Source organism: Macaca nemestrina, chromosome 10 (assembly GCF_043159975.1).
Source record: "Macaca nemestrina isolate mMacNem1 chromosome 10, mMacNem.hap1, whole genome shotgun sequence".
NCBI lineage: Eukaryota > Metazoa > Chordata > Mammalia > Primates > Cercopithecidae > Macaca > Macaca nemestrina.
Window position 1 is genome coordinate 29,392,901 of NC_092134.1, and position 24,527 is coordinate 29,417,427.

At 43.0% G+C, this 24,527-nt stretch overlaps 2 protein-coding genes across 9 annotated transcripts in view; both read left to right on the forward strand.

Moving 5' to 3' along the window:
- The window catches only part of LOC105497726 (putative tetratricopeptide repeat protein 41), a 93,421-nt gene extending 82,251 nt beyond the window's left edge, over nucleotides 1-11,170 (forward strand). For 3 of the 7 annotated variants that reach the window (XM_011769035.2, XM_011769043.2, XM_011769038.3), the window contains exons 15-17: nucleotides 4,871-4,990; nucleotides 10,269-10,398; nucleotides 10,490-11,170. In XM_011769035.2, coding sequence (XP_011767337.2) covers nucleotides 4,871-4,990; nucleotides 10,269-10,398; nucleotides 10,490-11,153 — 914 coding nt within the window. In that variant the 3' untranslated portion in view covers nucleotides 11,154-11,170. Of the gene's footprint in view, nucleotides 1-4,764; nucleotides 4,991-10,268; nucleotides 10,399-10,489 lie in introns of those variants that run through there. The other 4 variants (XR_011608907.1, XM_024797939.2, XM_011769044.2 and 1 more) reach the window with 4 other exon arrangements.
- Nucleotides 11,171-13,677: 2,507 nt separating this feature from the next.
- LOC105497730 (5'-nucleotidase domain containing 3) overlaps nucleotides 13,678-24,527 on the forward strand; it is a 69,299-nt gene continuing 58,449 nt past the window's right edge. For both annotated transcript variants that reach the window (XR_011608913.1, XM_011769053.3), the window contains exon 1: nucleotides 13,678-13,894. Coding sequence is in view for 1 of the 2 variants with exons in the window: in XM_011769053.3 (XP_011767355.2) it covers nucleotides 13,693-13,894 (202 nt within the window). In the remaining variant the exon portion in view is untranslated. The remainder of the gene's footprint in view (nucleotides 13,895-24,527) is intronic.

Genomic DNA, 24,527 nt, shown 5'->3' on the forward strand with positions numbered 1-24,527 from the left:
AAGGCTGCAGTGAGCCAAGATCCTGCTATTGCACTCCAGCCTGAGTGACAGAGTGGGATCCTGTTTCAAAAAAAAAAAGAAAAAAGAAAAAAGAAAAACAATCCGTACCCCCGACCTCCAACCACCCACTTGATGTACACAGCATGAAGCCATCCACATGAAGGCAACTGAAATGATTGCTTGCATCTGCCTTTGTGACTTTGGACTGTGGCTCCTATATGAAGCTACTGTTAATATTTGCTTCCTTTGTCTGTAGCTTGTCTCCATCGTGGGGCAGATCCTTGGGTGCCCTGCAGGGGAGATACCCATCACTTTGAAGTGGTCCCCTAGGCTATCCAATGTGACTTTTATGAATGCCATATGGCTCGTATTTTAATTCATCCCAAACATACCTTCTAAATTTGGTAAAAATCTGTCTTGGTCTTTTCTGGATGCAGTAACAGATAAAGAGACATATAGATGGACACTAGGTTGCCCATGCTCAAAGGATTGTACTAAGTGCTCTGCAGGATACAAAAACAAAGAAGATAACTTCTGTCTTCAACCTCAAGCAACTTTTTGTTGTTGTTGTTAGGTGGCAATATAAACCTATAATAAAAAATATAACACATGAAAGATTTAAAGCATAGTCTGGCTGGAGGGGATTGAATTGGGTTTTGGTTTTATCTTGGCCATGATCAGCTGTGTGACCTGAAGCAAGTCACAATGCCTGTGGCCCAAGTCTGTTCCTGGGCCCCATCTGTAAAATAAGGGTGTTGCGTTCTTTAAGGTCCTCAACAGAGTTAATATTCCATGCCTAAATGTGGAAGACCATGGTCAGTAGCAAGAGGATGTTCAAGGAAAATCTCTTGGAAGGGATCCTTTAGGAAGTGGAGGGCATAGATTGTCAGAGAAAGGGGGCAATTCTAGGTGGGAGAACTACGAGAACAAAGGTAGGAATAAATAAGATGTGAAAGGGGATTGAGAGCCGTCAAGAGGGGCTGTGAGGAAGCATCGGGACAGAGGAGGTGTGTGGAGTGGGAGATAAACAAGAAAAACAGGCAGTGATGGGAGAGTTGAGGCAGTGTGCTGATCTGAAGGAAATTCTCTCCTGTAGGGAAGTGGAGACTTAACACTGAGGAAGGCTTGGGGGCCAGTGATCCTCTAAATGGGCTTGTTCTATTTAGGAAATTGTTTTGGAAACTCTTGAAAATTATTTAGAGCTCATCAAGGCTGTCTAAAGTCTGTCCACAAATGTGCAGCGAAGAGTTCCCTGTCCATCTTATGGAATTTAACCCTAACCCTTACCCTTGTCACCCTCTAAGGTACTAAAGTAAATAGCACAGGTTGAGCATGCTTAATCCAAAAGCCCAAAATCTAAAACTTTTTGAGTGTTGACATGATGCAAAAAGGAAATGCTCATTGGAGCATTTCAGATTTTGGAGTTCTGGGATTAGGCATGGTCAACGGGTAAGCGTGATGCAGATATTCCAAAATCTAAAAAAATCAGAAATCTGAAACCCTTCTGGTCCCAAGTATTTTGGATAAGTGATACTCAACCTGTACTTTACTACTTGAAATTATATATTTATCTGTTCACTAGGGTTTCTTTTTTTTCATCTCTCTTTCTATAAAGAAGAGACATGATCTGTCTTCTCCACCATTGTATACCCTGCTCTTAGAACAGTGGGTGGCACTTAGCAGGTACTCAATAAACACTTGCCAAGTAAATGAATGTATGATGGAGGAAATGCCTCAGCTAATTCAGATTTACCCTCCCACTTTAGAAGTGCAGGTATTGATTATTAAGGTCATTTGAATGTTAATTACTTATATTCTTATCATTCATTTATTATAATATTTACTGCACCTATTAAGTGACAATCTCTATGTTAGTTCCTGGGAGTATAACAATGAATCAGACCCATAGAGACCAACGCTGCCTTCCCTGAGCTCACACTGGGGGAGAAGGCTGTCGACAACTTAAATACACAATTTAACTGCAATTGTGCAAAGCGTTACCATGGAGACAGCAGTTAGACAACTAAATGCACAATGGCTTAACTATAGTCGGGGAAAGTGCTATCATGGGAAAATACAAGTACTAACAGGTGACCTTGATCTGTCAGATGGAAGGACGTGGGTTGGGGATGCATCTCAGGAAGTGATGCTGAAATTGGATCTGCAGGATGAGAGGTGGCTCACTAGTAGTGGGAGAGAGGGAGGAGAAGAGTCATCTAGGCAGTAGGAACAGAATTTTCGAGGCTGGGGGGAGTTTTAAGGTCCCAGAGTGCAGAGAGCAATGTGGAGAAGGAGGTGCTCGAGGAGGATGTTAGAGAGATGCCGGGGGGTGGGTCGCAGGCCTCTCAGGCCCAGTCAAAGATCTGGGGTGTTACCATAAGAGCAACTGAAAGCCAGTACAGGATTTTTGCAAAGTAGGTAAGTGTGAGGAACCTAGAGCCTTACCTCTAGCATAATCTTCACAAGAGCTTTCTAATATTATATTCTAAGATCATTTTGTGGATCCAGAATCCATGAAAGAGCACAAAGGACGTGTTTGTGACACACATTTTCTCTTCCTCTCTGAGGTGCATATTTTAACCTCTCAAACAGATTGTGAACTCCTGAGGGCAGAGGCCTTATCATGTATTCTTTGCGTCTTCAAAACATCAGAAACAGCCCTAGCTGTATGTAGATGGGTGCTCTGTCACTGCAGGTAGGCTGAGAAGTGGATAGGCAGGTTCTTTCTGGGTAATTTGTCTTGGGTTATCCAACGGAAATGATGGCTCTGCTCCAGGCTAACAGTATTGAAAGAACAACCCAATTGTGCTTTTATCTATGGAAAACAATGATCTTTAGTTGACTTTTCAGATTTCATTTTAGAGTTCAGATTAATGATAATTGCTAGCTTGAATGTCGAGACACCTTTCTTGATCTTTTATTATTTTACTTTTTTTTTTTTGAGACAGTCCCTATCACATAGGCTCTGAAGTGCAGTGGCATGATCGTAGTTCACTGTCATCTCAAACTTCTAGGCTCAAGTTATTCTCTGGTCTCAGCCTCCCAAGTAGCTAGGGCTGTAGGCATGCGCCACTATGCCTGACTATTTTTAAAACATTTTTTGTAGAAATGAGGTCTCGCTATGTGACCAGGCTGTATTATTACATTTGATCAACATGTATAACACAGTGTAATCTTCCAGGGGGTATGAAAATAGTGGGCTTCCAGCAATTTTTGGTAATTAAGATTTTAATTATAAAATCACATTCTTATATATGAGATTACAGTAAGCACATATTAAAATGACAGATTTGTGAGAGGGTGACAAATCCAGTTTCAAGTACAAACATTAACCTAATAAGACTGTTAATTCTAGAGATTTTAGTAGGAACCCTAACTATAAAATGAAGATTTTTGTGATTAATGCTCTAAGCTGCCTCCAACACAGAGCAATCATATTGCTCTCCTTTGATGAGTGTTTTACATTTGGCTATTGAGACACCATATAAGTGGGAGAAAAGGACAGAAATGTGGCTTTTTCATGTTCCATTATATCAAGCTGAGTGTTCTGTACTGAACTGTTTGTTTTGGATGAAGTGTGGTAGATGAACATTATGTTACTTCTCTCTGCCTGGGATTCTTTTTAAAAGAAATGCCAACCATCTTAGTCAAATTTAGAAGGAAGAAATTAAACAAAGGCTCTAGTGTCTAGTGGGTGACTCTCAGCCCCTCTGAGAGTCAGTCCCTTCTCTTTGTTTCATTTTTAAATTCCCTCTCAGTCTCTTCTCTTTGTTTCATTTTAAAATTCCCAGCTCAGCCAGAACCCTCTTCAACTACAGCAGTTGGTCTCTTAATCCAAGTCAGATAAATGATACAGACAAACCTTACATTTTAATTTTAACTTAAATATAAATCCATTCTTTCTCCAGACTTTTAAATGTATAATTAAAATCTCTCTCTCTCTCTCTTTCTCTTTCTCTCTCTTTAATGGGTCCTCTGATTGGAATTAGATGTCATTTTCTCAAAATGCATCACCCTCCGTTTCTAGTTTTGGTTTCTGAAGGGTGACAACAATTGTGATGCAGTCTGTGCGCAGTATCCTTCTAAGTTGCCACCTTTTTCTCCCTCAATCTTTTGTAGTTGTCTTGTCTGCTCATAATTTGGACTTATTTTTCTTAGCAGCTCAGGATATTGAGCCTTTCCCAAGAATTCAGTCTGGTTTTCAGAGAAAACAACTCCTTTTTCTCTCATACTCATATCTTATTAATCTGCATTGCAGTCTGTGAAATTACCTAATTAGATTGACATACTCAGTTGACTCTGGGGTATGCCAGAACCCAACTGTTGGGAACAGAAGTATGCCAGCAAAGTAGAGATGAGTTTACTCATTTAGTGTTACCTGGACATTGGGGAGTATGTTTTATAGAAGAAATGGAGAACCCTGGTTAATCCAGCAAGCCAGTTTATGTGTGTTAACAGAACTTACTTTTCATTTGTGTAGGCTTAATCATTTTTAATAGTTTATATATGCGTAAACCCTATTGGCTGCAAAAAAAATGTCAAGTAGGCTTCATAAACTTAGAAAACTTTTAAACCTGGAAAGGGCTCTAAAGGTCACTGAACTAATTTTAAAGCTGAGGGAATAGCAGATGTAACACATGACCTGCCCCAGTACATTTGACCAGATAATTCTATGGATTAGATATTATAATCATCGAGGTTCACAAAGACCAGGCACAGCTAGTATGTTGACCTAAGACTTAGCATCCGTTTCTCTGACCCCAGGTCCCAAGCCCTTCCCGCTGTTTGTGAGCTCTAGGAGTTTGTGGTCTCGTTGGGGTGACAAGCACATGAAGAGAAGTGCAATCCAATATGTTATGTACTGTGACAGACACTGGAGAGGGCACAGGGACCCACAGAAAACAGGCAAGAAAGAAGACTTTCCAGAGACAGTGGCTTGGGCTGAGTTCTGACAGGTGCCTGGTGAAGAAGTTCATGAGGAGCATTTTAGGTAAGGAGGATCAGCATGAACAATGTCAAGGAAGGGAGAACTTGGGTGGTTTGAAACTCTGGAATGGGGAGAGTTGGGGAATGATGCTGGAGGAATCAGCAAGGTTTACCAGGCTCAAGGGCTTGACAGGGTAGCTGCTGTAGGATTTCTAGCATTAAGGGGCATGAGTAAGTTTGTGTTTAGGATACAACAATCTTGTGACCAAATGGGGGATGGAATTGGTAAACTAAGAGGGGATGGTAGAAATGGAGAGAAAGTGTCAGATTTGAGACTTAGTAGGTAAATCCAACAGGCTCGGTGCTTGACTAGATGTGGGAGGTGAGAGAAAGCCAAAAGCATTTCCCAGTTTACGACTATATCGTAGGTCAGTGCACCTGGGTGCATGATGCTGTTGGCATTGCAAGAGAGGGAGCATAGTTTGGTAGGGTGGGGTGGGAGCCACAGTGAGCTAATTTGGGGCCTGTTGAGTTTGAATTTTCTATCCAAGTAGAGACATTCAGTAGGCAGTAGGACATATGAGTCTGGTGCTTAAGAGCTTGAAGACTGAGCCAGAGAAAACATTTGGGAGTCCTTAGTGTACACTTGCTGGCTCAACTCAGTAGAATGGTTGAAAGAAGCAAGAAGAATGTAGGACAAGACAATGGCCAGAGGTAGAACTTGGAAGAATGCCAGCATTTAAGGGACGAGAAGAGGAATGGGCTGTAGTAAAAGATGAAGAATGGCTCCAGAGGCAGGTCGAGAAGCAGTCAGATCATTGAAGCCAAGAGAGGAGAGTGTTGAGAACTGACCAGCAGATTGAGAACAGACCACTGTGTTTAGCAACACAGAGGTCACAGGTAATGTTCAATTTTGGTGGTAGAGTCAAAAGCCTGTTTAAGAGAGAACAATCTGTTCCCTCTGCTTAAAGTTGGGGCTTCTGCACAGGCCCATCTCCTTTAATTGGTGCTTTGGGTTCATGCAGAACTGGGGGAAGACAATAGAGGATGCTACTTGCCATCTGCAACCAGGTCCTTTTGAGCCAGACTAGGCCATGGTTTCAGTAGAGAGGGGTGGGGGAAAGGACTCCTTAACCTCTCTTATTGTTTTCTTTGTATCAGAAATTGAGGGCCCATGGAGACATCCAATAGCAACCTTTTACTTTTTTGGGACAATGACACACAGCTTTCTCCCTAACCTGTTTATAGATACACACATTTATGGAAAGAATAAGCAAACACTTCTAGGTTAAGTTTGCAGATTAAAAAAGGAAAAAAGAATGAGCAAACACACTTAGTTTCTCAAACTTGAGGATTTTGGACAAAGAAACTTTAGACACAGCCTAATTATCAAACAAAAAGAAACGTTCAACGAAGAGCCTTTAGACAGTGCCAAACCTTCCTTCCTCTTTGCAATTGCAGCCCATCTTCTAGAATGTAGACAGAGACTATGGGCTCTGATTGTCCTCACTTCTTAATCTCATTCACTCCTGGCACAGAATAACTCAGTGGATGCTGCCCAGTAATGAACTATCCCTCCCGGGGTGGTTCATCCACTGAGTTATTCATTCAGGGAAACTTCCTGTGACCTCTGTCAACACTGGAGAGATTTCACTGTCACCTGGAGACAACTGCCTGGACTGTTGCTGTCGGCCCAGAAAAAAGTAAACATCTCTCACACTGGACTGGAATTGCAAAAATCCATTTGTTAGGTGACAGCAGGTATTATATGAAGCAAGAGGAACATGACTTAATTTTAATTTCAGTAGAATAAAAATTAGGAAAAATTGTGCTTTAGGAGAGTACTTAATAGGATAGAGGACTATCTTTGGATGAAATATCTTGTTTTGTTTTTCTAAGGAAATAATAAATATTCCACCATCTTTTTAATGTTAAGCACTGAAAATAAAGTGGGGAGACTAGGAAAACTTACTACTTAAAATCTGAGAACAAATTAGTAAGAGTGTTCATGGGACCTTCCCCCCATCCCCACCCCCAATTCACATTCCACTGGAAATAAGATGGGTGTGGCTCTGTCCAGAAGTACAACATAGAAAAGGTAACTGATGCTTTTTTTCTAGATGTATTTTTATGGAAAATCTTCCCTGGAACCAACAAAACAGGAAGAATAGTGTTCTCTTTTCTCAATTCTAGAAGTTGTGGTCCTGGATCCTAGGGACCTGAGTTGGAATCCCAGTTCTGCTATTTTCTTGGCTTGTGGACATAACCTCTCTGAGTCTCAATTTTCTTACCAATCAAGAGGTTATAATATAGTCTACCTATAGGGTAATTGTGAAGATTTAATGATATAATGTATGCAAAACAGCCAATAGAGTACAAAATTAAATGTTAGGTTCCCTCCCCATCCAGGGCAAAGGTTTGAGGTGGGAAGAGGTTCAGTGACATCTCTCCAATTTAAATTCACCGATTCTGGTCTTTCCTCTTTTCTGGGTTGGGAGGACTGACTGGGTTGACCCAACTGCTACCAGCTCCAAGAAAAATGGGATAAACTGGGGGTGGGGATGAGGCAAGAATGTCTTTTCCCTGGCTTGCTTGCTGCCTGAGTCAGATTGCATCCAAGAAAGTTCTGAGGTCAAAGCTATAGGTCAGGTCTAGAATGGGTCACCAAGGAAAAGGGGCCTGAGGAGTTGTGTGTGGCCAAGAGGGAGGTGGGTAGCAAGGGCATGAAGTAGTGTATGCAAAGGGCACCAGAAACTTGTCTGCATGAAAATCTCAATCCCATAGCAAATCAGATTCTCTTCAGGGGACTTGGGCAGAATGAAGAGAGTCAGTCACACCTATTAATCTGGTTATTGGTGCCTAGAGTATCTCTGAGAATGGGTTCTGTGTTTGCCACCACGTGACACATCCAGTTTCTATTTTTCTCCACTTTTCCTTTTAAGGCCAATGCAACTTGGTCATCAAGAACAGGGTAGTTCACAAATGTCTTCTGCTGAGCTAGACTGAGGCACCTGGGAACATCACAGGGAGTCGTGAAAATAGTTCAAAAAGAAGAAACATAGTCCCAGATCGCTAAGCAGAGACAGCAGCTGAAATTTCCTATAGGATTTCCAGAGAAAGCTGCAGGCATGTGAGATACAGGGTCTGATCCATGAAGCAAAGCCACAGAGAGAGAACATGTCTGCGAGCAGAAGCCACAGCTGATATTCAGGAGCACAATCCACAATGGGGAGGGGGCAGCCTAGTGTAGCAGTGCAGGGCATGGACTTCAGGATGAGGCTGACCCAGGACTGTTCTTCCATGAACTAGAATAAGTTCCTTAACCTCATCCAGCATGCTTATCTTTAAAAGACAAGTAAAATGAAACATGCACTAAAAATTCTCTGGAAGGACACATTAGAAACTAACGTCATTGGTTCCATTTTAGAAGACTGCACAGATGGGGACAGAGAAGGGAAAGACACTTTTCACTTTACAGATTGGTAAATTTTCATTTTTGAACCAGGTGGACAGGTGATGATAATCTATACCTTATATGATTACACAGTCCTGACAGATGGTAATTATATATATTTGCTGTTATTGTTGTTAACACAGGAACAGGGACTGGGTCATCTGTCAGTGTTTTTAGCCTTTACATAGGCAGCAGTCTCTTTATCACATTTCTAAATCAGTGCCTTACACATACCAGCCTTACGTTATGTTTATAATCAATGGTGTAAGTCCAGCCCCTTAAGAGTAGTCTTGTAAATGGGTAAAATGAATAAATAAGTACCATCTCCAAGTTAGATTGTAAAATGTATTGTTTTTATTTTAACAAATTTTAGAGAATTCAATTTTATTATTATTATTATTGTGTTGAAGATGGAATCTCATTCTGTTGCCCAGGCTGGAGTGCAGTGCCACAATCTCAGCTCACTGCAACCTCCGCCTCCCAGATTCAAGCGATTCTCCTGCCTCAGCCTCCCAAGTAGTTGGGATTACAGGTGCATGCCACCACGCCCAGCTAATTTTTGTGTTTTTAGTAGAGACAGGGTTTTGCCATGTTGGCCAGGCTGGTCTTGAATTCCTGACCTCAAGTGATCCGCCCGCCTCAGCCTCCCAAAGTGCTGGGATTATAGGCGCGCGCCACTGCACCAGGTCGAGAATTCAATTCATTGACTGTGGCAGTTGGAAAACTTTTTTCTCAATTTTTTTATTTTGAAAAATTTCAAACCTTCAGAGAAATTTCAAGAATAGTATAGTGAAAGATCATATAACCTTCACCTATATTCATCAATTGTTTTTTTAAATTGTTATTATTATTTTGTATAGAGACAGAGTCTCCCTATGTTGCCCAGGCTGGTCTCAAACTGCTGGACTCAAGCAATCCTACCTCCTCAGCCTCCCAGAGGGCTGGGGTTACAGACATGAGCCACCCACCGCACCTGGCCCACCAGTTGTTAATATTTTGCCACATCTGTGTTCTCTCTTTCATATACAGGCACAGACACATACATACATGTATTTTTTTTCTGAACCATTTGAAAGTTAGTTGCAAACATGACACTTTTATGTCTAAATACCATACTTCAGCATATGTCTTCTGAGTACAAGGACATTCCCCCATATAACCACAATAATCAAACCCAGGAAATTTAACTATTGCCTAAGACTATTATCTAACTATAGTTCATATTCAAATCTCCCCAAGTATCTAGTAATGTCCTCTATAGCTGTTAACTTATTGATGATCTTGCATTGCATTTGTCTCTTTTAGTCTAGATTTAAGTACCTTTGTTTTGTCATTATGACATTGACTATTTTGAAGAGTTGAAGTCAGGTTCCACCCTCCCATCCCTATCCCAATGTCCTTCAATTTGTATCTGTCTGATTCTTTCTTTCTTTCTATTTTTTTGAGACAAGGTCTCACTCTGTTGTCCAGGCTGGAATGCAGTGGCACAGTCTTGGCTCACTGCACCTTCTGCCTCCTGGTCTCAAGCGATCCTCCCACCTGTCTCCCAAGTAGCTAGGACTATAGTCACGCGCTACCATGCTCAGCTAATTTTTGTATTTTTTGTAGAGATGGAGTTTTGCCATGTTGCCCAGGTTGGTCTTGAACTCCTGGGCTCCAGTAATCTACATGTCTCAGCCTTCCAAAATGAATGGATTACTGGCATGAGCCACTGCGTCCAGCCTGATTGTTTCTTTATGATTAGACTCAGGTTAAATATTTTTGGCAGAATATTACAAATAAGTCATGTTCCAATGCCACTCTTTATAAATGTTTGTTATCCTTCTCTTTTAAATGTGTGAAGCCAGCAGTAATAAAAAGTCTAATATTCTTATTTTCAAATATCTAGCAGGTCAGTTATTGGCAAGTGACTCTTGTCATCACGTCATGATTGAGGCAGTAGGCTATTTGTACAGATCACTTGATTTAAGGGTGATCCACCTGGGATCTTCTCATTCATCAATCCATGGAATCCTGCAGTGAGTTTCTATTTCATGTTCCAAACAGAAATATGCTTCTGGTTATTCATGTTATATATATGACCTCTTGACAACTTTTGATCTTTTGCAGCCTTCTGAGAGAAATTGAGTGGATCCGGAGCCGGAGATGTTGGCCTCAAGGTATGAGCCAGCAACATTCTGAGGGTTCTAGGAATGGCTTCTCATTATGGGAGCACTTGCTTAAATTAAACTATCACAGTGCTCAGAGTTCTAATACAGTGAGCTCTGCAATGTGCATGAATGCAGATAAATTACACAGGGCTAGAAGAATGGACTTGGCACCTCAGACAATTTCAGATAAATCAAAATGTGCTGCTGGAAAAGGGAAAAAGAAACCCATTATTTGCATATCTGCTGAGGAAAAGATACAACGGAAGACACAAAATCATGCTGAAATATGGAATGGCTCAGGAAAGGAAGCATCAAACAAAAAGAAAGATTATTCCTCTAACATTTTATCTTTGGGTAAAATGAATGGTTTAATAAAGCTTTCAAGGCAAAGAATTTTGTTAGCTAAAAGTGAGAGTGGAGAAGGCGAAATCACCGCCAATTACCACCATTCCCTGCCACGGCCTCTTAGCACAAAAAACCCTTGGGAATATGAGCTCATATCAGAAAAGTGGCTTTTTCATAGCCCAGATTATATTTCGATACCTCAGAAGTCTTTTTTGCAGAGAAGATTTCACACTGAAACAAAACTGTTGAAGACCTCAGATGATTTTAATAAAGAATAAAAATGTATCATGGGCTTTTTGGCATCTGTTGTTTCCACTTGTCTTTAATTAGAACTCTTTTATTGGATATTTTCTTCTAAAATACACAGGATGATAATAACCAAGGTCTGGAAATATGATTATTTAGGCACTTAAACATTGTAACTCATTTTACTTAAGGAGAACAATTTTTAGGTGATTCACATTTCTATGGTAGGTAGAGCAATTTGATCTCATAGTGTTCCATATCCAAAAGTATACAGAAGCAATGTTATTAAAATTCTAATTGTATTCTTTTTGCATTGCTATAGTTTATTTTGAATTTATGAATTAATTTTCCACATGAACAAAATTTACAATTGCTATCACCAACTCTTTTTATGATACACGAAGTAAAAAATATATAATTTGGCATGTAACTAAAATCATAAAGTGAGTTTAAAGTACCAGAGCTCGTATATTTGATATCATATCTGTTTTAAACATTTTATTGTCTCATTTTATCAGTGATTCGTAAAACATTAACCATTAGCTGTTAAGGATTACTTATTGGCTACTTTCTTCCCTATCACCCGCCTAAATCCTACATACTATATGTTAGGAAGCCAAATGGAAGAATGGGTTCAGTTGTGTGGTTTTAGGAAAGTTATCTCATCTTTCTTGGCCTCGGTTTCATTACTGTCAGCCCTCTGTGTCTGCAGGTTTGCATTCGTGGATTCAATCAACCATGGATAAAAATATTAGAAAAAAAAATCAACAATGAAAAGTAATACAAATAGAAAATGCAGTATCACAACTATTTACAGAGCATTTACATTGTATTAGGTATGAAAAGTAATTGAGGCCTGGTGCATTGGCTTGCACCTGTAATCCCAGCACTTTGGGAGGCCAAGGTGGGCGGATTGCTTGAGTCCAGGAGTTTGAGACCAGCCTAGGCAACATGGTGAGACCCTATCTCTACGAAAAAATACAAAAATTAGCTGGTTGTGGTGGTTCACGCCTGTAATGTCAGCTACTCAGGAGGCTGAGGTGGGAGGATTGCTTAAGCACAGAAGGTCGAGGCTGCAGTGCACTGCGATCATACCACTGCACTCCAGCCTGGCTGACAGAGAAAGACTCTGTTTTTTTTTTTAAAAAAGTAATCAAGATGGTTTAAAATATATAGAAGTATGTGTGTATGCAAACACTAGCCATTTTATATAAAGGACTTAAGCATCGCCTATTTTGTTACGTATGTATGGGGCAGGTGTTCTGGAACCAATTCCCGGCAGGTACAGAGGGATGACTATATTGTAAAACTGGAGAAATTATGAAGTCTGCTTTTCAGGATTACTGAGAGGATTGCATGAGATACTGCACACAGCAAGCCTTCAATAAATGGTGGTTTAACCCAGATGCCACCTTTTTCCATGAAACACCTCCAGACCCCTCCATCCCACAACTGGAGCATACACTAATGCCTTGGGTTATTTGTCTTAAACTGTGCTCCACCCATTTCACACAAGCCAGTATGGTCTCCTTGGCAGAGTGCCAGCCTTGACGCCTATTCCGCCTACTCCACCTGCACAGCTTGGGAAGTCCTTGCCTTCCAGCGATTTTCAGTAGGGTTCTGGCTGGGCCACATTAGTCTTTCCTGCAGAAGCTGTGTCTGACTCAGTCCACACAGAATTGCCCCCAGACAAGGAAGTTACTGTTCATTTGGCTTTAGTGGAACCACAGGCACAGGACGGGCGCAGCCTAGCAGGTGTAAGAGAAGACCTGTACACCGAGCCGTTAGCGTGGGCAGGGGCATGAGCTGGGTGACCGTGTTCCGAGGAGCTCTGTTGCCAGGCGGAAATCTAGGGTGGGGCATTGGCCTTCCAGGCTGTGTAATGGTAGTGCCCTTCAAATTTACTGAGGTATCAAGGGGCTGGGAATCTCCAGCCGACATCAGCCCACGAGTGGAGCCTCGGCCCAGCTACCCACTCACAGGTCCTGGATAAATATAAGCTGGGGATCCGGGACGTCCCAGAGGGGCCCCACGATCCAGGGGAGGTCCAGACTGCCATTAATTAGACTGCCAGAGGCCATTAATGCGGAGAGAGGTCACTTTCTGGGGCCAGGGCCAGGGCAGCTGGGGTGGGAGGGGCGCTGTCTGTGCGGCCAGAGCTGGGGGTCAGACCCAGAAGGCAGGGGGAAGGTGCGGCGGAGCTGGGCGGGCGGCGCCGGGGTCGTACCTCATCATTCCATCCCAAGTGGCCTGCGCGCCACCACACGGCCACCCTCTCGCCACTCTGAAATTGACCTCAGCAGGCTGGGCGTGAGGCCCTCGGCCCCGCCCCTCCCCATCCACTCCCCGACAGACCCCGCCCCCATCCGGCCCCGCCCCCTCCCCCGCCCACTTCCCGCCCCACAGCGGCTGGGGGGCGGGCCTGCGCCGCCACGTGTTCCGACGCAGGAGCGGCCAGCCTGCAGGGCAGAGCGCGGGTAGATCTTGGGCCCGGCGGCAGCAGTCGCAGAGCGGCGCGGTGGCGGCGGCGGCGGTGGCGTCGGCAGCAGGAAGTAGGCAGCAGGCAGGACCATGGCAGCGGCGGTGGTGGTGGCCCGCGGGGCCGGAGCGAGGGCGGCGACAGCGGCGACTCTGCGGAGTGGCTGCGGGACCGCGGCTCGGGGGCGGCCGTGTGTGGGCCCCGCCCGGCCCTTGTGCGCCGCACCGGGGACCGCCCCGGACATGAAGCGCTACCTGTGGGAGCGCTACCGGGAGGCGAAGAGAAGCACTGAAGGTGAGTAAGGTGGCGACCCCGCCCCGGCGTCCGGGGCCCCTCCTGCGCGCTCAGCTGGGAAGCGGGCGCCCTGGGACCCGGTCCAGCCTAGCTGCGGACCTCCAGGGCCTCCAGTCGCGAACCCCGGTGCCCACACCCTCAGCCGCAGGCAGCATCGCCCCTGCGAAGCGACTCGGGGAAACGCGGAAAAATGCACTCTAGAAACTTCACAACTCGCGCCTTTCTCCTGCCGGGAAAGCTGTTGTATATATTCTTAGGATTTTTAGCCCGAAATCTGCATCTAAGGGGCTTTGGGCTGCGCGGAGCTGGAGTTCCGCACATCTCCCTTGGGAGTCGGCCACTCCCACGCACCGTTAGGTGTTGTTATTCATCAGTAGTAATAATAGTAACAGCCGACTCGGGCTGGCGCAGACATGCCCAGGAGCGGGGCTGCTGAGCAGGTGGCCGATCCCGAGGCTGGTCTGTTTTCCTTTTGGTGGGGGTGGTGGTGGGGTTGGAGAGGAGATGAGCTGAGCTGTGCGGTGTTTGAAAGAGGAGAGGTCCAGGTGGGGAAGGTTCTGGATTATCCATTAACCTCGGTGAGGTGGGGATTCTAAGGCCTTGAATGGGAACTTCATGGCCAGGTGTGCATAAAATGAGCTTGACTCAGTTGTTACTACTAATGAACTAATGAATACTAGTGCCAGGCACGTGGATTATCTCTAAATTGTTCCAGTAGTCTACGAAGGAGGTTCCACATCCTCATTCTATAGATGGGAAAGGCGAGATTCAGGTTTAAGTGACCTGGCCAAGGTGACGCCTGAATTTAGGGTCTGTCTCAGCTCCTGACCCACTGTCCTGTTTCTTGTGCTCCGCTGACCATTTGGAAACCAATAATCCATTGTCGCTGTTGCTTCCAAGGAGGATTCAGAATCGAAGTTTGTATACTGGTTACTTCTTATTGTGGAGGTGGCACATAGAGATAGGGAGAGATTATTGGGTGAACAAGAACGTTTTATAGAATCAGATTTTCCATTTTTTGGCCAGAAGTCAGTTTAATGAAAAAAGCTAATTAGTAATTTTCAGAGGGGACGTAAAATGACTAGCAATGCAGAATTCTGTGAAATGGTGGCTTATTGACTTCGTTTCCCTTTGCCAAGAGTTAATTTTGCTTTGGCTTTTGAAGCTGTTGTGTGGTGTAGTGGAAAGAAGACTGGCTTTGGAGACATTGGGAATTTTGCAGGTCTTAAGCGATGAAAAAAATATAGAAGATTATCTAGCCCAGCTTTTGTGCAGGCAAGTTTTTTTTAACTTGTAATTCTTATTGAGATAATTGTATATTTACATGCAGTTTAAGAATTAATACAGGGGCCAGGTGTGAGCTCACGCCTGTAATCCCAGCACTTTGGGAGGCTGAAGCAGGCAGATCTCTTGAGCACAGGACCAACCTGGGCAACAAAGGAAAACACAGTCTCTACAAAAAATGCAAAATTTAGGAAGGCGTGGTGACTCACACCTGTAGTCCCAGCTACTTGGGAGGCTGAGTTGGGGAGGACTGCTTGAGCCTGGAAGGTTGAGACTGCAGTGAGTTGAGATTGCAACACTGCACTCCAGCCTGGGTGGCAGAGCCAAACCCTGTGTAAATAATAAACAGAAAAGGACTAATGGAGGGAGATCCAGCATACACTTTATCCAGTTTCTCCCAGTGGTAACATTTTGCAAAACAGTAATACATTATCACAACAGTATATATTGATACAGGCCACAGATCAGAGTGTCCTCATTTTATTTATACTTGTGTGTGTGCACATGCATGAGAGCACGAATGTATTTCTGTACAGTTTTCTCACATGTAGGTTCATATATCCACCACCAATCAAGGGACTGAACAGTTCATCATAAGGATTCCCTCAGTCTTTATAGCCCCACCCACCTCCCCCCATCATGCTCTCCCTTGTCCGCAATCCCTGGAGCACTATTCTCCATTTCTAAAATGTTGTCATTTCAAAAATGTTATACTGATGGAGTCGTACACAATGTAACCTTTTGGAGTTTTTTCACCAAGTATAATTTCCTGGAGTTTTATCAAGTGTTATGTGTACTATATCAACAGTACATTCCTTTTTGCTGTGATTTCATGGTGTGGACATAACACAGTTTAACCCTTTGTTTAACCACAGATTAACTACATTGAACCATTTACCCATAGTTCAAAGGACATTTGGGTTGCTCCCAGTCTTTGGCTGTTACAAATAAAGATGTTGTAAACATTTGTGTACAGGTTTTTGTGTGAACATACATTTTCATTTCTCTAAATGCCCGAGAGTACAATTGCTGGGTCAAACAGTAATTGCATGTTTAGTTTTATAAGATACTGCAGGCAAAATTTTTGCCATCCTGATTTACGGATAAGGTTTGTTGCTTGCTGCCTGTGAGAACTGAGAGGTCAAAATAGGCTTGAGTTTCTTCATCTGTAAAATGGGGCTGCAGGTAGCACTAGCATCATTAGGGTTCAGGTGAGGAATGGATGAGTCCATCCATGAAAGGCGTTTAGGACAGTGCCTGGCGCATGAGACAGCCGAAGCATGGGATGGGGAAGATCACCATGTGATATGGTTTGGCTGTGTCCCCACCAAGATCTCAATTTGAATTGTATCTCCCAGAATTCCCACGTATTGTGGGAAGGACCCTGGGGGAGGTAATTAAATTATGGCGGACCGTCTTTCCTGTGCTATTCTCATGATAGTGCTAAGTCTCATGAGATCTGATGGTTTTATCAGGGGTTTCTGCTTTTACTTCTTCCTCATTTTTCTCTTGCTGCCGCCATGTAAGAAGTGTCTTTCACCTCCTGCCATGATTCTGAGGCCTCCCCAGCCATGTGGAACTGTAAGTCCAAGTAAACCTCTTTTTCTTCCCAGTCCTAGGTGTATGTCTTTATTAGCAGCTTGAAAATGGACTAATACAGTAAATTGGTAGCAGTAGAGTGGGGTGTTGCTGAAAAGACACCTGAAAATGGTGAAGCGACTTTGGAACTGGGTAACAGGCAGAGGTTGGAACAGTTTGGAGGACTCAGAAGACAAGAAAATGGGGAAAAGTTTGGAGCCTCCTAGAGACTTGTTGAATGGCTTTGACAAAAATACTGATAGTGATATGAACAATAAGGTCCAGGCTGAGGTCTCAGATGCAGATGAGGAACTTGTTGGGAACTGGAGCAAAGGTAACTTTTGTTATGTTTTAGCAAAGAGATTGGCAGCATTTTGCCCCACCCTGGAGATTTGTGGAACTTTACATTTCTAAGCAGCAAAGCATTCAAGAAGTGACTTGGGTGCTATTAAAGGCATTCAGTTTTAAAGGGGAAACAGAGCATCAAAGCTCTGAAAATTTGCAGTCTGACGATGCAGTAGAAAAAAAAAAGCCATTTTTTGAGGGGAACTTCAAGCTACCTGCAGAAATTTGCATAAGTAGCAAAGAGCCTAATGTTGATTCCCAAGACTGTGGGGAAAATGTCTCTAGGCCACGTCAGAGACCTTCGTGGCAGTCTCTCCCATTACATGCCTGGAGGCCCAGGAGGGAAAAGTGGTTTAGTGGGCCCGGGCCCAGGGTCTCCATGCTGTGTGCCTTGTGTCCCAGCCGTTTCAGGTTTGGCTGAAAGAGGCCAAGGTAGAGCTTGGGCTGTGGCTTTAGAGGGTGGAAGCTCCAAGCCTTGGCAGCTTCCAGATTGTGTTGAGCCTACAGGTGCAAAGAAGTCAAGAATTGAGTTTGGGAACCTCTGCCTAGATTTCAGAAGATGTATGGAAACACCTGGATGCCCAGGCAAAAGTTTGCTGCAGGGATGGGGCCCTCATGTAGAACCTCTGCTAGGGCATTGTGGAAAGGAAATGTGGGGTGGGAGCTCCCACACAGAGTCCCTACTGGGGCACTGCCTAGTGGAGCTGTGAGAAGAGGGCCACTCTCCTCCAGACCCCAGAATAGTAGATCCACCGACAGCTTGCACTGTGCACCTGGAGAAGCCACAGACACTCGACGCCAGTCGGTGAAAGCAGCTGGGAGGGAGTCTGTACCCTGCAAAGCCACAGGGGCAAAGCTGCCCAAGACCGTGGGAACCCACCTCTTGCATCAGTGTGACCTGGATGTCACGCTGATACAGGATGCATAAACATTCACTTGTCCAAAAATCCCAAGTTGAAAAAGGAAAACATTCCAGTTGAGGGACTTTGACAAAGTATATAACCAGTACTTCTCAAAACTGTAGGTCATCAAAAACAGGGAAGAGTCTGAGAAACTGTTTTAGTCTAAAGAAGCCGAACAGACATTACAACTAAATGTAGTCCTTGTGGAGACCTGGAGTCAAAGGAGATCATTTTGGAGCTTTAAAATTTGACTGCCTGGCTGACTTTTGGACATGCATGGGGCCCGTAACCCCTTTGTTTTGGCCAATTTCTCCCATTTGGAATGGCTGTATTTACCCAATACCTGTACTCCCATTGTATCTAGGAAGTAACCAGCTTGCTTTTGATTTTACAGGTTCATAGGCGGAAGGGACTTATCTTGTCTCAGATGAGACTTTGGACTGTGGACTTTTGGGTTAGTGCTGAAATGAGTTAAGACTTTGGGGTACTGTTGAGAAGACATGATTGGTTTTGAAATGTGAGGACATGAGATTGGAGGGACAAGAGCGGAATGATATGGTTTGACTGTGTCCCTACCAAAATCTCAACTTGAATGGCTTCTCCCAGATTTCCCACGTGTTGTGGGAGGAACCCAGGGGGAGGTAATCGAATCATGGGGGCTGGTCTTTCCCATGCTATTCTCATGATAGTAAATAAGTCTCATGAGATCTGATAGGTTTATCAGGGGTTTCCACTTTTGCTGCTGCTTCATTTTTCTGTTGGCTGCCGCTATGTAGGAAGTGTCTTTCACTTCCTGCCATGGTTCTGAGGCCTCCCCAGCCATGTGGAACTGTAAGTCCAATTAAACCTCTTTTTCTTCCCAGTCTCGAGTATGTCATTATCAGCAGGTGAAAATGGACTAATACATCATGGGACCAGAGTTTGGACTTTGGTGTGTGACAGCCATGTTACTTTCCTCTCTGACCTTAGTTTCCTCCATTGCAATATGGAATTAATGTGGAGATTTTTAGTGTGTGCTTGGCACCCAGCAGAATCTCAGTGGATAGCAGCTATTATTAATTATGAAATAATTGTCAGCCTTAGCACATTTAGTAAGAGGTGGAGGTGGGTTATTTAGCTCTAGAGTCTGGGTCTCCTTGTGATTAGGGCAGTGCCATCACTAGCTTTGTGGCCTTGAGCAAGTCACCTAATCCCTCCTGGCTTTGGTTTCTGTCTCTGTAAAATGAGGCCACTGCACTGAATAACATCTAAGTCTTTTTCAGTGTTAGAAGTATTCAAGTGTTAGAGGTACAGGATTCGGCGGACCCTATCTCCTCTTCATGCCCGCAGCACAAATGCATGTGGTCCCTATTACCCCTGAGAATGTGGGGGCATTCATGAGGCTTTTTCTTCTTTGTCTTGTTCAGGACTGCACCATTCCTTCTTCCCTCTTTTTGAAGTCTGTGTGAATTTATGTACCTAGCTTGAGTTCATCCAACAAGCATTTATTAAGCACCCAGCAGTGAGTTTGACAGCTGCTGGTTCACAGTCGGATGAGTCTGATAGGGAGGGTTCAACAGTGGCTGAGTTATTGCCTGTGGAGAGCTGGGGACCAGTGTTGCATGGATGGGGATTCTGGTAAACAGATGAATGACAGTTTACCTCTGGGGAGACAAGCAACGAGGCCCAGGGGCTCAGGGATGCAGGAAATGTGTCTCTGAGGCTGACCCTTGAGCTGTGTCTTTTAGGAAGGCGCAGTCAGAAGAAATACTGATGAATTCATTTAAAACATATAGATCTCCCCACCGCCAGTTGCAAGAGGACAAAATAATTTTATTTTCTCACTTTCTGTCTGGCCACTTGATCTCTTTCCTTCATCCAAATAATCTGTTCAGGTGTCTTCCCTTTGAAGGGCTGCCAGAGTGAAGCCTGCACAGGGGAAGAATGCTTTTTAAAGCTTTGTTTTACCCTTTCTCTTACATCCTTCTTGTCATTTTAATTAAAAAGTTTTTTAAAAAACTTTATTTTTTAGATCAGCTTTAGATTTACAGAAAAATTACATAGTGTCTATAAGCCCTACAGCCATTTCTCTTATTAATCTCTCACATTACTATATTTGTCCAAATTAATGAACCAATACTGATATGTTATTCGTAGTTTACTCAGATTTCCTTAGTATTTACCTACCCTCCTTTTTTTCTTCCAGGATGCCATCCAGGATAGCACACTACATTTAGTTGTCATGTCTGTTCGGCTTCTTTAGGCTATAACAGTTTCTCAGACTTTTCCCTGTTTTTGATGACCTTGACAGTTTTGAGGAGTACTGATTACATACTTTGTAGAAAGTCCCTCACTTGGTATGTTTTCCTTTTTTCCTTTTTTAACTTGGGATTTTTGGACGTGTGAATGTTTATGCATCCTGTATCAAACTCAACTCAAAAAAAAAAAAAAAACAAACGGCTTCTTTATATTTTTAGGAAAAGAAATACTGGTTTAAACCTCTAGCAAAAACGTCAGCTGCTGCAATTTCCCCCTAGAGCAGTGGTTCTCAATGGGAGTTGGAGGGGGCAGTTTTGTCCCCCAAGGGATATTTGGCAATGCCTGGAGACCTTTTTGTCACAACTTGGGGGAAAAGGGGTGCTGCTGGCCTCTAGAGGCCAGGGTTGCTGCTAAACATCCTACAGTGCACAGGGCAATATCCCATAACAGAATTATCTGGCCTCAAATGTTGGTAGTGCCAAGGTTGAGAATCCTCATTCTAAAATGATTCTAAGAAATCTTTGTGTGATTATAATTGAAAGGGCTGGATATACTTGTGTGTGATCTCTTCTTGTCTGTTGTGCTTTTATGTTGCATGTGTCTTCTTTGAACTCAAGCTCTGGCCTTCCAGGTGTGCTCGTCAGATACTTGGCCTGTCCTGTTAGGTACAGAATGGAAGCCTTCGTACTCCTCTAAGATGGGTCGCTCCAACCTTATGTTTTGTTAGTCGCACGGATTTTTTTTTTTTTTTTTCATTAGAATTAATCTTGGAGCCTGGTTTATTTAGAACGTTTCACTACTTGGCTGGGGTTATAGACTGTATTAAGTTGTGGAAAGAAGTATGAGGATTAGTTAGAAGCTTTTATAGGGTGTTGAAAGATTTATTCAAAGTTCTGGGTGGAGACCATTTACTAACCAGTCAAAAATTATGTACTGTATTCAGTGAGGACTGTGTCTACACGATGATGTAACTTAGCATGTATAAAATAAGCATAAGACACAAGGATAATCATTCTATATAATATATAATATTAAATACAGTAAATAGTAAGCATAAATTCCTCAAGGAACTGCATTGGGTTAAAGACACTCTTGAGATAATTTTAAAATTAAACCAATTATTTCTCAGACTGTTTCACAGTCTTTTGAGAGATGTAGTTAAAGAGATGTAGAAAATACACGTTAAAGAAGCTTCCTTGTAGCTGGGCTTTTCAGAGCTAGCTTTGGAGCCAGTGAGTCAGAGCCTTTAAAATGAATGAATCTCCAAAATGAATGACGGGGGGAAGTAGGTTTAGTGCTTCCCAAGTAAATTTGCGGAGGCCCCTTTTTGAGGTGATAACTCTATTTTGAGGCTCTACGGAATATACTTGGGAAGTTATAATACTATGCCTAATAAGAACATATGTTAATAATACTGAAAGATGCTTCCTTATACAACCAGAAATGTGTTTTTTCTATGCAGCAGGGATATAGAGTAATGGAGTCATAGGACCCTCCCAGAATCTGGAGAAAGCTGTTTTGTCTTTATAAAATGACACATTTGCACTATTATATATAATACTTGAGCACACACAAACGATTTTGTGTATAATTTCAGGGGATTCCAGGGGCATCTTAGTGTCTTCTGATGACCCAGTGCTCATTTAGTTCTTCTGTTACTCTTTAGGAAAGTTTGAAGGATTGAGCTGTTACGCTCAATGATCCTTATGGAGGCAGAGCTCAGCATGGAGACTGTTTTCTAGATTTAAATTTGCTGCTGGGGTCAAGAAGCCTGCCTGGAATAATGATATTTTTTGGCCTGACTTTTGCTGCTGAGTGTTACGGTGTTCTGTAAGTGTCATGGAGGTGGCTGACTGATCTACCAGTTGAAATCTAGAGTTCGTTTTCCCATTTCATTAGGGTATAAATTCTGGGTAGGGTAAAGAGGAAGTGAAAAGGAAATTAAATACTTTTTTTTTTTTTTTTTTTGCCATCTTTTGAAGGTAAGTCAAATTAAAAAATTCAGTAGTGTTCAAACTGGCACATCGGAATCACCTGGGAAGCTTGTTTAAAAATGGAAATTCTGAGGCTCTAACCCTGGAGATTCTGATTCCTAAAATATGGAGGTAAGGCTCAGGAATCTACATTTTTACAGACTGGGTTTACAAACCAATCTTTTATTGAACTCTTAAAGACATGTGGAAACAGATATCCCTTAACCTTCAAGAGTTCTTTTGTACTTTGGCTTTCAGAAATCTGGCAGACTAGGTAGTCTAAAAACCTTTTTGTATAGAATACCCACATGCTGAAAAAAATACAAAGGACCTTCTCTTGAAGTCGTAACTGAACTCTGAGAAACTGGAGAAATCTCAAGGACTAACAATGAAGAGGAAGCCAAGGCCAGGTGTGATGGCTCAGGCCTGTCATCCCAGAGCTTTGGGAAGCTGAGGTGGGCATATCACTTGGGGACAGGAGTTTGAGACCAGCCTGGGCAACATGGTGAAACCCTGTCTCTACTAAAAATACAAAAATTGGCTGGGTGAGGTGGCATGAGCCTATAATCCCAGCCACTTGGAATGCCGAGGCATGATAATTGGCTTGAACCCACGAGGTGAAGGTTGCAGTGAGCTGAGATCACACCACTGTACTCCAGCCTGAGTAACAGATTGGGATTCTGTCTCCAAAAAAAAAAAAAAAAAAAAAAGAGGAAGCTGAAACCAGAATGATGACCAGCCTTGAAAGTATGACCATTCTGGGAACATCTGTTGCCTGCTGGGAGGGAAGACTAGGCATTGGGCACGCGCACACGCGCGCTCGCTCTCTCTCTGTCTGTCAGACGGAGACTCTCCTATAAACCTGGTGGCCATGGAGTGCTTCCTTCCATGCAGGGAGACAATAGAGAAACTTGTCTGTTTTAGTCTTTGCTCTAAATATGTTTTCTGTGTGTTCGAGGGCAGGTTTTGGAAGTCTCCCATGACCTTGTAATCATAGGGTTGTCCTCACATGGATTTGGGTTTGAATTTATTGTTCTTATATTGTCTGACAATCTGTATGAGTCCAATCTTACATTGCTATGAAGAAATACCCAAGACTGGGTAATTTATAAAGAAAAGTGGTTTAATTGACTCACAGTTCAGCATGGCTGGGGAGGCCTTGGGAAACTTAGAATTGTGGCAGAAGGCACCTCTTCACAGGGCATCAGGAGAGAATGAGTGCCAGCAGGGGAAATGCCAGATGCCTATAAAACCATCAGATCTCTTGAGGTTCGCTCATTATCACAAGAACAGCATGGGGGAAGCTGCCTCCATGATTCAGTTACCTCTTCCTGCCCTTGACACATGGGGGTTATGGGGATTACAATTCAAGGTGAGATTTGGGTGGGGACACAGAGCCAAACCATATCACAAATCCAACTGAGAAACTGAGTGATAGTGATCTGGAACTCCTGGTAGAAGTCAATGCAAACTCTCTGGATAAATAGACCTTAAGCCCAGGCCTCCCAGGATTCTCAAGATTAGATCTGAGCTTACAATCCAAAATTTAAGAATACACAAATAAGCCACCATAAGGGAGAACCAGCAGAATCAGCAGACAGCACAATTAGTATGAGGAGGACTTAAGATACTAGAATTATTAGGTAAAGAATATATGTAGTGCTACCTAAGAATGTTTGAAACTTTTGGAGAAATAAGATGAAATGGAAAATGTGAGCAGAAAATAAGAAGCTACTAAAATGATCAGGCAGGTTTTAAAAAGAACCAAATAGAAATTTTAGAAATTAAAGTTTTAATCTTTAAAATTAAAACTTTTGGTGGAATGGTTTTAACTTTCAGATTGGAAAAAAGAAGAAAAAAGAATTAATGGTCTGGGCGATAACTCTGAGAACATTATCCAGAGTATAATATAATCAAAGAGATGGATATTATGAAAGCAGTTGACGGACTGATAGTGTGAGATGTCAAACATATGTCTAATTGGAGTTCCAGCAGGAGACATTGGGAAATGGGGGAGAGAAAATATTCAAAGAAAAAATTGCTGAAAAAATTCCAAAACAAATGAAAGACAGAATCCTCAAACTTAGAATGCAAAGCAAATCCCGAGCAGGATGAATAAGAAGCAATATATACAAAAGACAAAGAAAAGACCATAAAAGTAGCCAAAAAGACCCAAAGGCAGAGTAGTTAAGAATATAGACCATGGGCCGGGCGCGGTGGCTCAAGCCTGTAATCCCAGCACTTTGGGAGGCCGAGACGGGCGGATCACGAGGTCACAAGATCAAGACCATCCTGGCTAACACGGTGAAACCT